We start from the raw sequence: 16,271 nt of genomic DNA, 5'->3' as shown, positions 1-16,271 counted from the left end.
GCGTCAGGTTGAATGCGACTAGGGAGCCTACATTACCTCTCTTCATGACGGTCATGTAGGCGCCCTATATGCGACGGGAATATGCTCGCCATGCCCTGGAGGCGGCGTTGGATGTTGTGGAGCACTGGTGCTTGGTGAGAGCTTGTTGGCGCAACCCACCGCCCCGTTCTAAAGACGCTCATAACATACATACATACATACATACATACATACATACATACATACATACATACATACATACATACATACATACATACATACATACATACATACATACATATATACATACATACATACATCCGTCCGTCCGTCCAGTGTTGGGGAGCAGTGTTGAGGAGCAGTTGGCGGTGACAGATTTTGTGGCGCATGGACATGTTTTACCAGGGCTCCGTGGTGGCGACGAAATCGTGTTTTTTGTGCATGCTTTGAGCTTGCTTTTGTTATTGATTTGCTGATTTTTTTAACCTTTAAATAAAAATTGGGTAGTTTTCTGTTTTTTCTCTTTTTTTAGTGTGCACGGGTGTGTTTCGTGTATATTTAGTTTTGCAGGATAGTCAGACCGTCCTTTCGCGCACGTGCTTCAACACGTGCAACCGGGTGGGACGTGAATTCTTTATAGCCTTGAAATAGTACCTTGGAAATGGAAAGACTAATACCTATTAGTAGTTTTACTGTGAGTGCTTTGGTATCGGGAATATTGCTTTGGTAGGAAAGTGAGAGCGTGGCCGCGTGGTTGAACGCGTGTGCACACGTGTCATACCATAAAGGGACACTAAAGTGAAAAATGATTCCTACTGCATCAGTAAATTACCGTTCTACAACACCAAAAACACCACTCTTGCAACGCCAAGACGTTCGGTAAGCCAGAAAAAGCGCAAGAACGAAATACGAGTGGCGACGCCTACTTAAGTTCCCGCACCTGGGGGCTGTGACGTCTTGGATTTTGATGGCATCTTGTAGGGCCTACTAATTATATATAGCGGTACAGATTGACTACATTGTGTTCTAAAGGAGCCAAATATTAAACATGCCACGTTTCTGGAACTTTATTCAGCCAACGCGGCCCAAATGCGAAAACATACTTTGGAATCCCTGACGTCACGCTGACGTACCGGCGCTGGGGTTTCTGCGCGAAATTCAAATACTGATACTTGGACCTCCATTTTCTCATCTAATAATCAAACTACTTTTTGGAATGACTGCCTGCAGGGTTCTCAATCAATGCTTCATTAGTCTAAATTGATTTATTGTTTCGCTTTAGTGTCCCTTTAAGTCTGTGCAACATTGATTGCTTTTAAAACACTGGTGAGAATTACTTTGTGGCATTTTAAGGATTTAGATTCCGTGCGTATTGGTTTTTACTAGAATACACCTGCTCTGAGAGCTTCGGCATTCGCACTAAAAAAGAAGTGAAATACATGGCAAAAAAGACGGGAAAGCGTGCAGTGTTCGGGAGGTCCCTCAAGGCAGACGAGGCGACTGATGAGAATGGAGAGGGAATCGAGTCAGTCGGCAGATACGGTGATGTCGATGCTAGGCTGAAGAAAATGGAGGCTTTCCAGGGTGAGCTTGTGAATCAGGTCGAAGAGCTCAAAAATGAGCTAAATATGGCGCGTGATGCATGGAAGGTGGTGGAAAAAGGACTTAAAGCAGCTCAGGAAAAGCTGAACAGGGCCGCCATTGTGAAGGAGAATGGTCGTGACAATGGAACGCAGTCTCCTGACGTGACAGGAGAGGAAGTGCCAGCAAAGCACGTGGAATGCGTGCAACGTGGGGAGGGGTTAGCTGGAAAGAGGGGGAGAGGCTGCCACACTCACAAAAAAGCACGAATGCAGGCGTCAATGCCCCTTGTCAAGTCCGAATCACACGGAAAAGGATGACTAAGGGAAGCAGGGAGAGGCCTCGGCAGCAGGGGAGAGTGAAATGGTGATTATCGCCGGCAACTCAAACCTGCCTAGGCGCTCAGAAGCAATTGTGGAGAGGGTGAAAGGCGATAAAGCAGTGGCGGTAGGGACATTTCCAGGGCGCACACTGGGTTCTGTCATGGAGCGAGAAGATTTTGTAAAGAAAAAGCGAATACTGGATACGTATAAGAGATAGTACAGAACCATGTAGTACACCTGATCCTATGCTAGAGAACAAGGTATAACCGCTAGTGATTACTAGGTGTGAGCGATTGGTTAGAAACCGTTTAGACAACAATTATTTTAGGTCAGTTAGATTACAGTGCAGATTACAAAGACTTAGTTCGTAGAGAAAAAGCTTGTGACATGCCTTATTGCGTGTTTTCACAAATTTAGAAAACCGCAGTTGGCAGGTGGCCTGTCTAACACATTGTGCACTGTGAATAAGGTTTGATGAAATTTACTGATTGAAACTCCTTGAGTCGGAAATTATGATGGTCTGTCGATAAGTATATCAAATTCTCGTAATTTTATTTCTAGGTGCCGAAGACTTAATTGAAAGATAGTCGAGATGGTATGATGATGCATTGTGCATCTTCAAGTGAGTCGCCATAACTGCAAGTCAATTAGACATTGATATAGGGTGCAGAAATAAATAGCGCTATTCAAGTTGCGTTTGTTCACAAGCGATAGTGAACGTCTGGTTTAAAATGCATGAACAAGTTTGTTATTGATCGGAAGGATTAAGACCGAGGGAGATCGATTTCTTCCGCAGCTCGTCGACGTTCCCTTCGGATATGATACGGCCTTCAACAAACCAACACTGTGAAGTGAAATATAGTCACAGTCAGTAAGCAGGGGTTGTACTTGCAGGCCAGTGTTCATGGTTTCTTCCTTGTCCCCCACTTCAATTGGACAGAACTCACAAAAAGAAAACGCCTACACAATGCTTACATTGTTACCGAAGGCGATAATAAAGTTTTTTGCTGGGCTAGTTTGTTCACGCTGATAAATGAGTACTGGTAAACGCAATTTCAAGACGGGACAAGAGAAGACATTGACGCAAGGGGCAAGCGCTACTCGCAACAAATTTCAGAAAGCCGATGAAATGCCTTGGTGACCCAACAATCATGCGGTTGCCAGCTTTATTAGGGGTGTGCCAATTTCAGAATAGTGAAAAAACAAATATTATCGTACTTGATTTGGTCCTCGAAACGAATCCTCATTATTCCATTGGGTCCTTGAATCAATAGTCAATATTTGCAAACTGTGTTCACGATGGAACGGGAAGCTGAAGCAAAAAATGCGGTATTTTTCCTTGCATCCCCAGTGGATATAAGTACGCTGCATCGCTCAGTCAGCTATACGTTTCCGGCTAAACACGATCACCCACACCAAAATCTTCCTTAGACGAGAGATTAGGCGCCGTGGGTATTGTTCGGTTCCATATGATAATTCATGACCACGTATTCTCCTAAGGAACCAGAGTTTGTGAACAATCTGCCTAGTTATTCCTTTTGAGCTTTTGATAACGCGTGCTTTATGTGGGGCTTTGTAACGACAGAAGCCTCTCATTGCTGTTAATACCAGGACGTTAAAATTGCTCGATGTTATTGGGTATAAGGCTGTAGAATGTTAGCAAACTAGTCGAAAATTTTTCGATATTTGAATCTCTTCTCTTTTGGCGCTCTTCGATTCGTATTCGATTCGGTCTGTGAAATTGCACTTCGCACAACCCTACACCTTTATGTGTGCTAATCGGGGGTCGCTATCATTGCACCGCGAATCTCCATTCCGACGCCAACGGATAGAGCGAGACGGAGAGAGGCGGTCTCACCTCGGCGATGAGCGTGTTCTCGTAGTAGGCGGCGGCTCCTGCTGTGGCCGCAACCACGGACGCCACCATCAGAGCCACGTGGAGGCTCGTGCAGCGGGGCCACCTGGTGACCAGCGGGTAGCCCGTGGCGTACACGGGCACCAGCAGCAGGAGCACAAGCGCCAGGTGCAGCATGCCCGTCGTCGATCTAGGTCGCACCAGGGCAATCGAGTACACGGTGAAGGAGCACCAGAACCACACCACCGACAGCGCCACGGTGCGGGCGCGCAGCTCCGGATGCAGCAGCACATCGGAGAGCCGAAATGGCATGCCCGCCTGTCACGTGGGAGGTGGGGTATCGTCGAGGGGGAAAGCGCGATCGCCAAGGCGCCTTACCTTAAATGGTTACGGCATAACAGTAAACTGCGATGGCAAGGGCGCTTCTCATTAGAAAGCTCTAGCCTAACGAAAAACCACTATCAGCAAGCTAACGGGAGATTAGTTTCAGAGGGGGCTATGAAGAATAAGCTGCCTTGAATTAGCTTTAGCACAGCGAAAACCAGCCATCACGAAACTGCCTTAGAGAGTTGTAGCACAACAAAAAACTGATACCGATCCTATGGCACGTCACTGGTCGTATCGCAATGCGAAAGCGGGGTCACCACGCAGATGTGCTTAGAACTTGAGCATAACTGAAAAATACGATCGCCGTGCTGCCTCTTTCGAGAGCTCCGAGATCATAGAACGCTGAAGTAAACCCAAGCGCAAATTAAAACAAAGATAAATGGAGACTGGACGGAGGCTAAGACAGGACAGCATCGTAATTTTTATTCTGTTTTAGTACGCAGATATGCAACTAGGTCATTTCTCTCAAGTGCTTTTTCTTTAAAGCCGGTTGTAACGCACAGTATATATAAAGAAAGAAGAGACTGGAGCTGCTTCGAGGACGGCTAACCTGCATGGGCTTGACGACCTCGGCGTAGTGGACCAGGCGCCAGACGTCGCCGAGCTGGACGCCGTTCTCCTGGGCGAGCCGTGTCAGCACCGCGGTCAGGGCGTCGTAGCGGCCCACGGCGAGCAGCCAGCGGGGGGACTCGGCCACCGCGTGGAAGGCGAGCGACAGCAGGATCATGCTCAGGACGAGCGTGACCCGCGCCACGCGCAGGTCCATGCGCTGCAGCCACGGGCACAGCGACGCGGCGTGCATCAGCGGGGCGCCCGTCTCCGCGGCCGCAATGTAGAGCGTCCGGTAGGCCGACGACGAGCTCTGCGCGCACGGGCCCGCAGAATCTGTAGCTCGTTTTCTCAAACTTAAAGAGAGCCTATAGAGAAAAATATTAGGTCGAGCTAGATTGAACCATCTTGTAATAAGTATGGTTCCGTCAATCGTAGCGAAAACAGAGCTTTTGTAAGCGAGAAAAAAGACATATTGGGTTTTACGTGCCAAAAGCACGATCTGATTATGAGGCACGCCGTAGTGGGGGACTCCTTAAATTTGGACCAACTGGGGTTCTTTAATGTGCACCTAAATCTAAATACACGGGCGTTTTTGCATTTAGCATATATATACATATATATTTATATATATATATATATATACATATATATATATGTATATATATATATATATATATATATATATATATATATATATATATATATATATATATATATATATATATATTGTAAGTCTGTCTGTGTGAACGAGAAGAAAAGGGGTTAACTGAGGGGCGCAATTTATATTAATCACATCATAAGAAGCCAACACACAAAGACACCACGGAGAACCCAGGGGAAATAACTCGTGCTTACTAGTTGAATTCAGTAAATGATCAATAAATGAAATTGAAAGTGGATGAAAAAACAACTTGCCACGGATGGGGAGTGGTCCCACGTCTTCGCATTACGCCTAAGCGTGCGCACGTAATGATACCAAGTCGCTTAATCACCGCCTAGAACGAAATTCCGCCCGTGGCAGGTTATAATGTCGTTGTCCTCATCGTCTCTTCAATCACGATAGGCCGGCTCTTCGTCAAGGATATAACTTCTGTGACGAAGTGAAGCTTTAATTTTAATTACATTACAGGCCTGGCCACCTTGTAAAGGAAGTTTAACGTTTGCTGGCGTCCGTTACAATTGTTTAGGTCAATGGGTAAACCACTGAAAGGCACCGAGTGGAGGCCCTCCATGTTAACTTCTGGGTGAGCTGTGCGAGAACGGGACACGAGAGAAAACAAACACGAGCGCAGCATATGCCGTCCATATGTTTACTGACAAATTGAAACGATGCTTCTGTGGCTTGGCAACGACGGCCGCTTCCGATCTTGATGCCTGGGAACGTTCTATGGACGATTTAAGTATTTCAGCCTCAATTGCCCGAGCCCGAGCAATAATGAACCGCTGCGCTTCATAGAAGACCCAGACGGGAGAATCGTTGCATTGAGTAACCACTGACTTGAGCGCAATGTGTTAGTGTGTTACAGCAGCGTCCTTATTCCCTTCAGCACGCTCAGCGACTGGGTTTTAGGTGTTGCTGCTTATGTCTTTGCAGGAAAACCAGAGAAGATGACCGACGAAAATTTCTGAAAGCAATTGTTAGTGAATATAGACTACTTGTGAGAGCTGGAGATGATTTACTGAAAGAACAAGGCCGACTTAATTGTTTTATTTATGACATTTGTGCAATGGTAATAAAGGTTAATGATGGTAACAAGAGTAATAAATAAAAGTAAATGTAATGCAAGAATAATCGTTTACATTGTAGTAATTGCTGAATTACTTTCCTGGAGGAGTGTTTGATCACTGGAATAAAACAAATTCTGAAGTGATTGCAATTAAAATCTCTTACTTTGACAGTCTGGCTCATTCAGATGCACGTAATATAATATTTTCCTCTCACTCAAAAGATTAGGATGAGAAAGGATTAAGAACACTCACTATCGTGCTTACTTTAATCATTTGTCCGATTCACAGAAGTTGATGCATTCGCAGCACCTTCCTGCCAGTGACGGGGCTGGTATGTCGGGCCGTCGTCAAGCTGCTCAGCGCTACATGCCACCTCATTCATTTTTTAGAAAGGAAGTTAAGATAAATTAACTTTACAATTTTACGTGCCCGACGCCACAATGTGACTACGAGGCCACCTCGTATATTTGGCCACCTGGTGTTCTTTAGGTGGAAGTACACGAGCTTTTTTTATTTTTCAATTTCACCCCCACCTAGATGTGGTTGCCACGGCCCGGATCGAAGCTGCAATATCGAGCTCAGCGGTGCGACGACAGGCATAGCCACGGGGCCGCCACCACGGACGCGGGTCGCGAGGGAAGTCGATTAGCGCGTTCAGGCAAGCGCGCACCTCGAACAGCAGCACGGAGGTGAGCACGTGGACGGCGGTCGCGGACAGGGCGACGAGCGCGTGGGCGGCCACGAACGAGGTGAACGAGTCGGCCGCCGTCGCCATGAACACCGACAGCATGGAGAGCAGCAGCCCGCCGAACACCACGGGCCGGCGGCCGGCGCGGTCGGCCAGCTGCCCCAGCAGCGGGGCGCCCAGCACGCCGCCCACCGTGTAGTACGCGTGCGTCATCGGCACGTACGACGCGCGCTCGCACACCAGGTCCCACCTGCAGACACACGCCGCGTGGTGGCGCCACAGTGAGGGAAAGGCTATGATAATTCAAGGGGAAGCTCATTACTTTTCGAAGCGAGATCGGTATGCCTTAAAACACGCACCTATAAAGCGAGATATAAGAAGGAAGAAGAAGCATCTGCTTGCTGCGGCAAAGCTAGGGAAACGACGGAGCATGTTTTATTAGAATGTGAAGACATCTACCCAGCGGTCGATTTAGGCACCACTGGCCTCATTGAAGCCGTTGGGTTCAGTGGGAGAAGTGGTAAAGCAAACATGTCCGTAATAGACATTAGTAAGAGGCGATTGGAGGATTGGTGGAAGAAAAGTAGGGAAACGACAAAAGACGGAGACGTACAAAAGCACAGTTCGCAATAGGGGATCAGAAAATTTGGGCGTGGTAGTTCATAGTTTTTTTTTCATTGTTTAACCTAGGTAGGACATTAGGCAGTATAATAGCTAGAGCTTGGTAGCGCAACCCACCGCCCCGTTCCAAAGGGGACGCTCATGACATCCATCCATCCATCCATCCGGCTAAAACCCCTTAAACTTCGTAAAGTACTGCCACGCTTTGAAGAATGCCGCCTCCAACTCGCGCGCTCTTGCATAGGTCGACGCCGCGTCGCTATTGGCCTAATCGCATCACGTGGGCCCTCGCGCCATGCATCAGCGCCACTTTTTGCTCGAGAAGCGTCTAAGGAGTGGCGAGGAGCGCATGTCGGCGGCGTTGCTACGCTCGAGCTGCGTAGGTGGCGCCACGGTCGAGGAGGGAGCGTAAAAGAGAGGAGAAACGAGGAGGAGTGAAGGCGGAGGAGGAGCATGTCGCTACTTTACGAAGTTTAAGGGGCTTTAGGAAAGGTCGACAGGTCATAGCGCGAGTACTGCATTTTCGACCTCTCACTTCTTTAGGGTGCAAAGTGAACGTCCTGAAACTGAAATTTAAATATACAATACCAATTTTTTTTCGATACAAGAAGCATTACGAGAAACTGTGTTGTCAAACTCCACCGGTTAGTTTTTAGTCCTGCTTCATATATAAAATGTATTTCTTTTTCGAGCCATGCTTGTCGTGAGCATGTTTTTTGTGTGTTTAGGTAAGGTGTCACGGCTAGATCCCCTTTCACCATTTTCTTGTTGTGTGATACATCAGTATTCTGCGCATCAAACGACACAACGGGAGTGCAGTAAAAGTTGATGCAGATCTGACGAACATCTTCAAATACATTTGAAGCGAAGCTGTCGGGAAGGGGTTGATCAAACGCCATAAATTTGCCCATTTCATTTCTGCGCCTTTGGCGCAAAGGCAGCTGGCGCACACGCATTTTTCAATTCAATTCAATTCAATTGAATTCTTTATTCAACATCATGAGGATGTTGGGTGCGTCGACAAAAATCCAGAACAAAGGCTTGACAGTGGTCGACGCACCCTACAATGACTTAGAAACAGTATCAGAGTGTATCATATGGCATGTGTAAAACATTCACAATAGTAACATTGGCACAAATGAAACAGCATTTTAACATTACAGGCAAAACAAAAACAAGGGTAAAGCACTATGACAAAAGTTTCAGCGGTACATAATAAGTTTACATCAATTCACAGCGCGTTATTTAACGTCTGTGGAAGAATGTAGCAAAGCATTTGGCGACCATAATTCGTTCGCGTTTTAGGCACAAACCACGTGAAGCCAGTGTGGGTAGCATACTTAAGTTCCTTGCATTCCAAAATTGCCAGGTCTAACATAAACGTATTATTCTGTCTTATACTTGTTTACCGCCTTAATGTAAATTTTCATTCAGTTGGGGGAAGGGGCTGATGCCAAGTGACGCAAAGATCGGTGCGGTATATTCAAATCTCGAGGAATCAACAATATTTCGAACAATTCCCTTCTGAAGCATGTGTGGCCATTCGATATTAGTAAATGACGTGGTGCCCCAGACGACTGAAGAAAACAGTGCATTGTGCAGCATTTGCTTAACATGCTTCGGTAGGAAATATCGCAGTCGGGACACGATACCAACAACCTTTGACAACTTGCCCCTGACCATTTCAACGTGCTCGTTCCACGATAAATTTTCGTTAAAGAAAACACCCATACTTTTGACCACGGGAACTATTTGAATGGACGACGAACCCATCTTTACGCAGCACTGTGGAGTATAAGCAATCTTGTTTCGAGGCCTAAATAATACAGCATTACTTTTTTTCGTGTTTATGATTAGCGAGTTCGATTCAGACCATTCATTCATTCATATAGATGTAGGACCATTTGCTCTCGCGAACCCGTGCCACGCAATCTGACACACGCGGTAGTCACCTAAAGGGGCTCGTTGCCGTTGGCGCGATGAAATTGCACGAACGATTGTGGCCTAACGGTTAGAGCTACGGGCTGCTGCGCTGGCGGCGGACCAAGGTTTGAACCCAGCGTCGGCCTTGTACTTTCATATTTTTATTATGTATGAGCTTTTGAACAAGACAGCAGCTGCACCCAGCAGTCGTGGCCAGGCAAATTCGTGTAGGGTTCGCGAGAGAAGTTTCACTTTAAAGCTCGTCTCGGCGCTCGTCCTGTGCTCTCTAGTGTTTGTGCCAGTCGCGCTGCGCTTCAACCAAGCGTAAACCAAATCAGCCGAATCAAGGCTTTAGTGCAGTGTATGAGCTCCTCTGATGTGCAAGTGAGAGGGAGAGTGAGGCGAGGAGAGCGTACTCACTTGGACACCACCGTGTTGGTGTCGGGCGGCAGGTCGTAGTCCCACGCGTCGCAGGGCACCTCCAAGCGCGAACCGTTGAACACGATGGTGCTGAGATCGTACATGGCGCACAGGCTGTGGTGCCGGTTGCCGTGCGAGTCCTCCACAATTGGTACGCTTACGTTGAGCCACTGTTCGCGCGTCAGGTGGGCGAACAGCGCGGGCGGCTTGCACCAGTGGTCCACGGGTTGCGTCAGCACGTGCACAGACCAGTTGTGGAACAGCAACTGGCGGGGACGGGACAAGAAAAGCGGGCGAAGATGCAACAGCTTTGTGCTCGCTCTAGACGTGTGCAGCTTCCGACGAAGTCGCCTTAATGGGACAGTAAATAAAACCACTGAATCTGTGTAGCATTGTTAAACACTCTAGTTTTCCTTGTTTTGTAGAAAACTTATGACGAACCAACCATGGTTGCTATCCAAGAATGCATTCAGAAGGCATTGTCACGTCGTTATGTGTGGCACTGTGCTGCCTTATGTGTTATGAGTGGCACCACCCTTAAACCCTTTCTCAAGTGCGAGACACGCGGTGCGAGTCATGCGCGCGATCCGTCGTGCAACCATTCACACCAACAGCCGCACCCGAAAGACTTCCAACAAGTTTCGACAGCATGCGGCGGCGGATCGCAAACGGCACGCGCGACCAACTCGCTAGATGTGGTCGCACCCATAGAGTTAATATGAGAAAAATAGAGAAAAAGCTCCCCATAGCGCCCATGCGCTGACATCGGTATCTGCAAGGGCGCCGTTATGTTGCCGCTCTGTGCAGGCGCGCTGGCGCAACGATGAGATGCCATTTAGACGAGACGCACAAATCAGCGCGGTCCCGAGCCTCCATCAGTACGGTGCCGCCATCTAGTTCAGCAGTCAGATCGTGGTCGTGGCACATAAAACCCCGTAATCTAATGCTTCTTTTAAAACTTCAGCTGTCTGCAAAGGCGCATGAATGAACCGTACATTCTTCATCCAAATTTTATGATTAGTCATCTGATCTTTTTGAAAAAAATATACGCATTGAACTTTAATTGTGGCCTACATGCACGTACTACGTGTAAATGCTTCTTTTTGCATAATATTTTGAATGTATATAGTTCTAAAAGGATGTAGGACGCGTACGCTTCGCCTTTAAGAGTCGAACGCGCTAGCGTTCGAAGATCCCTGACTGCTTATCACGCTTCTCGGCAACTGGAGCGTATTTGACCGTAATGTTTACCGGGAAACGCTGGCCGCGAGCGTTATGCACGAAGGCGGGCTTCCTGGTAGAAACGCAGCCTCTTGCGTGGGCCGCAATGCGGCGGAGGCGAGCGCCATCTGGAGGTATTGCAAAGAACCGGGCGCGCCGCTCCCTGGCCCCCGAAATACTCACATGCCGGCGCGCGCAAATGGCGGACGCCGTGGCCGGTGGGTGAATGCGGTTTTCTCGTATAGTCAAATTACAGTCCGACGCTATCATGTGTGTAGGTTGTGTGCAAGTCGTACTTTAGAATTTTTATAAGTATTCTTGCTTGACAAATTTGATTATTTCAGCAGCTTCCTTGCACCACATGGAGGGCCTGAGTATGGGTGGTTCGAAAATTTATTTGCCGAAGCGGCGTCCCACGCCGGCGCTGGATCTCCCGCGACACGGGGCCGTTAACGCATTAAAAAGTGAATCGTAGCTACAGCGCGGCGCCTTTGTGGTTGCAACTTTTTTCGCCGAGCTTTTCCCCGAGATTTGGTATACTAACGCTATGGTGGCGCAGGGTCGCACGACTGCCACGTCAGGCGGTCCGCGGCAGCCAATGTCAGCACTGGTAGCGGTCAGGTCATGGCCATGTGGCAGACCCGGCAGGCGAGGCCGGCATGCAAGTTCCTTGCCGCTCCAATCAACCCGGTGCTTTTCTTTTAATGCGTTGGCATTAGGAGTCTCAGAGTGGCAAAAAATTACGCAGAAACACCACTTGAGTTGTCAAAGTATGGGTAAGCATTCTGCCACGTGCTCATCTCCATACAGCCCGGTGTCATTATTGATCTTATATAAAGCTTTAGTGACCAGTATGAGCCGTTATCAACGTTTTCGGTCCTTATCGGATACATTATCGGACTGAATGCGACCCCGATAAACCTTCATCGGTCGTTACCAACCTTATCGCAATAGATCCGATCCTTATCAACCCTTATCTGTCCTATCAACCTTATCAGAATTGCTCCGACGATTATAAGCCCTTCGCTCTTTCATACCTCATCCATCCGCGTCGAACCATTATCAACCGTGATGAGACCCATATAACTCCTCATCACTCCTAATCATACTTGCGAACTAATTTACTGGTTATCCGTCTCTTTTCTACGATGCAAAGCACACGAGCCCTCGAGATCGAATGCATTTCGGTCGGTGAAGGAGTGCCACAACGGAAGGTGCATCGAAACGCATAGGGAATGTGGCATGTTTGGCAATTAATTTTCGGAAAATCGGACTCTTTCTAATGCCTGCAATGCTCCAAGTAGGGCCTACATGTTGTCGTAGAGATGCATTTTATTCCACCATCAGCAAATCTGTCAAGATAGCCTTCATAGAATCTGTTCTCCTTTGACATAGTTTTTGTACCGCCAATACAACACATTCATGTGGTTTAGATATATTCACCTTCTGCAAGTGTGAGAGTTTAGCCCGATGATAACAAACTACGCTTCTGAGCGTGGAGTTGTAGGTTAGAAATACACCATTACCAGCGTTCTTCCTTTCGAATGTTTTCTTTTAGATATTATTCTGTGGTTTTTAATGGAGCGCTTCGTGTTACGCATTACAGGCGCACAAATTGACGGAGATTTCCTGGGTGAGTCGGCTAAGAATGCTTACGCATTAAAAGTGTGTGCGTGTAAGTGTGGCAAGCCGGTCACACGCCCAGGCAGTACACCCAGGCTGGCCGCAGCATGGCCATATCATGGCTAACTCTGGCACAAATATGGGTCAAATACTCTCAGCGCTACCCGTGCCAGCAGTGCCCAAGTGCTAGTATGCCATCAAAGGGCCTGTTTTGGCTCGCAATTAGCAGCGCCAATAGAAGTAGATAGCTGGCTCTGCCGTTTTTTGCCATTCTAGCGTCCCACATTGCCTACTGGCAGTGGCGGTATTGGTCAATAGCTAGCTTTTTTGCCGCTTTTAACCAATTTAGCGCCGCGCCCTACCCACTCGCGTGGTCATATTCGCAGATTGGGATCTACGTCGGCGATGCCATTATTTGCTACGATTTTGAATTGTGGAAATGAGAGCTGAAATTTTGCACGGTAGTAAGACCCAAGATGCAATGATCTGCTATAAAGTCACCAAATTATGCTACGTAGTGTCAGTATTGTTCCTGAAATACATTGATGCAGCTTGTCGCTCCCATTCCCAGTCCGGCATGACGCCTATAAAGATATGTGTATGATGGCGTAGGGGATTGAGGGGGCTGGCAGAAGCACTTGGAAGAGGCTGAGAGGGTTGAGCAGGGTGTTACCTATTCTGGACATTCATTCTGACTTACGGTATCTTGACTTGCCTTACACAAGACATTCAAATCACCACACAATTTTTTAAATGTAGTTCCCACAACTGAAGTAGTTTCCGCTTTCATGAGCTTTGAAAGAGACGAAATCTCAATATACATGGGGCTTACGGATTCAACCTATAAAATACGCAATTGACAAAATTTTCCTGTTTGCTGCACATCTCCAACGTAACTATTTCTGGAGCAATATTTCTGCGCAAAATGCAGCCCACGAGTGTTTATTTCATTTAAAAAAGGTGACAGAAATGATCTGTGCAACTACAGTCGGGTATAAATTCTGCCTGTGCATTCTAAAGTGTTCGAGAGAGTCATATTAAAGCACCTTTCATCTTTTCTTGACTGATATAATCTTTGTTCTGCAGCGCAATATGGGTGCCGAAATAAAAAATCTACTGAGCTAGCACTACTTACCCGAAATAGTATACATTAGAAAACCCGAGCTTATTCTTGGGCATAATTTGGACTTTACGAAAGCGTTCGATTGCACAAATCAACAGGTTTTTCTTAAATAACTCAACCGCTATGGCATCCAAGGTGTAGCTTCTTCACTGATCTAACATATCTGCAACATAGAATAGAATTCGTTCAAATCGCTAGTTACCGCTCCACTGAAGAGCAGGTTATCACTGGCGTCCTACAATGTAGCATTCTTGGCCCGTTCCTTTTTATTATTTGCGCAAATGAAATAGTGAACACACATGATTCAGGTAAATACCATTTCTACGCTAATGACATCACTTAACTTTTTACAGTTCATTCAGGCTTATAACTTTTCAGGCATGCTAATAAAAGTGTCATTAATCGAAAACTGGTCATACAATAAAAATTTAAAACCAAATGTTAGTAAAAGTAAAGCGTTATGCTCAAACTAACGAACAAAAACTGAGTTGCCACAGTCTTAGTTAATAATTAAGAAATGAATTTGTTCAGTCTCTTAAGACTGTAGGCGCTTGCTTCTCACGGCATATGACATGGGACGTGTAGTTGAATATTTAACCAACAATTTATCACGTACCGTCGGTTTTATGCGACTATACTGCGCTTCGTTTCCTACATCAATCAATGTTCTGCTGTAGAGTTATTTATTTTCTTGCCCTTTAATTATGGATTGCTTGTATGTGCGACCACCGCTGCAGAAAATATAAATGAACAATTTTTATAGAAGCGATTTATTCGACTAATTTCCAATATTCCTTACCGCTCGCACAAAGAACCGTTGTAGCAAAAGCTTCACATTGGTGCCTGTTAAGTCACTGCACAATTTTAGAATCTCGTGCTTTTACAAGTTTGGATTAAGTAACAAAGATCGCACCTTCACTGACATCACAAAGTTCACAGAGAAAGCACCAAAATATAGAAGACACCATACTGAGCATTGGTATGTTAGCACTTGCCGCACAAATTGTACCACACAAATGCTTCAGTTAAGGTTGCCCAAACCTCTATATGCACTCTGAAAACTATGTAATACATCCCGAAATTATTTTCCTTAAGGTTCTACGGGAATTATAGGTGTAAACATGCTCACGTTTTCCACTTACAGTTCTCCCTCAGAGAAGCTTCTACATTCATCTTCAGCCCATTTTATTTGACTTTCGACTTTGTTTCATTTTCGCATCTTCGCTGTCTGATTATTCAAACTTCAGCGGATCTACCACCCACTCATACTAGGCATATGTGCGTTTCCCTTTTCTTGCTGTGTGCTGATCCGAAAGTTTGGTGTTGTTGTAGTAGGTAGTATTCAAGCTGTATTTCATGCTTTCATATTTCATTCATGCTCACTGCTATATACTGCTGCCAAAAAGCCACCCCGTCAAAGCGTTGTATGCAGCAGCTGTTATGCGGCTGTTCCTTCCTTTAGATGAAGCAAAATAAGCATGACGACTGGAGATCGCATTGTCATATTTCACCACCTTGTCAGCTCTGAATGGTTCATAGAGCTGCTAGGGCCTTTTTGTTTGAAAACGAAAATATGCGGGGTTAGACAGTGTTCAGTAGAGCAACTCAATTCTCCGTGCACGCATTTATCTTGATGACCTGGATAAACGACGTCCTTGTCAGTTCGAGTCGGTTGCTATCACTGTGTCATCTTCCAAGGCGCCGCGCCCATCGGGGAACTCATTCTGTCCAGTCGTACGTCTGTTGACACGTGATCTACCCTTGGTTGGCCTCGGACATTATCTTTACTCTGCCCATAGGTTTCTCTGTGCTGGTTGTCCCACTTATTTTATCTCTTGGCATCTACCGCACTGTCCATTTTCAGGTAAGACGAAACGAGAATGTCGGCGTGACACATTTCTAATGAAAATGTGCTGTGCAGATGCAATTTCACAAGAGACCACACTACCTGCCTGCGTAATAAAGTCTGCCAAAGTGATTGCGAGCCATGCTTGTTGGTGTGAGCGCATAATACGGGCACACAGTCCATAGAAATGTCGAAGACCAGAAGACGTTATTGTTAAAAATAATAAGAATATAAAAATATTGACTGCTACGTAATCTATTTACAGCCATTCTCCTGACGACACCAGAGTTCCCCGAAGACTTGAGCAATTACACCTTCTCCGGGGAAGAAAAAAATGTGTGAGTGGGCGTGATTGTGTCTTTGAGGCGGCAGCAGTTCCCGGGTACTGATGCCTCCTTAGT

At 46.4% G+C, this 16,271-nt stretch overlaps 1 protein-coding gene and 1 long non-coding RNA gene across 2 annotated transcripts; one reads left to right on the top strand and one right to left on the bottom strand.

The window, feature by feature from the left end:
* Nucleotides 1–1,505: 1,505 nt before the first annotated feature.
* LOC126534849 (organic cation transporter protein-like) lies at nucleotides 1,506–13,279 on the bottom strand. The gene is made up of 6 exons (XM_072289465.1): nucleotides 13,268–13,279; nucleotides 10,058–10,323; nucleotides 7,076–7,343; nucleotides 4,676–4,987; nucleotides 3,742–4,056; nucleotides 1,506–1,538 (listed from the first exon to the last, which is right to left on the bottom strand). The coding sequence occupies exons 1-6, from the start codon at nucleotides 13,277–13,279 to the stop codon at nucleotides 1,506–1,508; spliced, it is 1,206 nt and encodes a 401-aa protein (XP_072145566.1).
* A 2,529-nt stretch (nucleotides 13,280–15,808) lies between these two features.
* Nucleotides 15,809–16,002, top strand: LOC140219271 (uncharacterized). Its single transcript, XR_011895419.1, has 2 exons — nucleotides 15,809–15,888; nucleotides 15,946–16,002. It is a non-coding gene; the product is annotated as an uncharacterized lncRNA (long non-coding RNA).
* The last annotated feature ends 269 nt before the right edge of the window (nucleotides 16,003–16,271 follow it).

Source organism: Dermacentor andersoni, chromosome 7 (assembly GCF_023375885.2).
Source record: "Dermacentor andersoni chromosome 7, qqDerAnde1_hic_scaffold, whole genome shotgun sequence".
Classification (NCBI taxonomy): domain Eukaryota; kingdom Metazoa; phylum Arthropoda; class Arachnida; order Ixodida; family Ixodidae; genus Dermacentor; species Dermacentor andersoni.
This window is presented reverse-complemented; position numbering and strand designations above follow the sequence as displayed.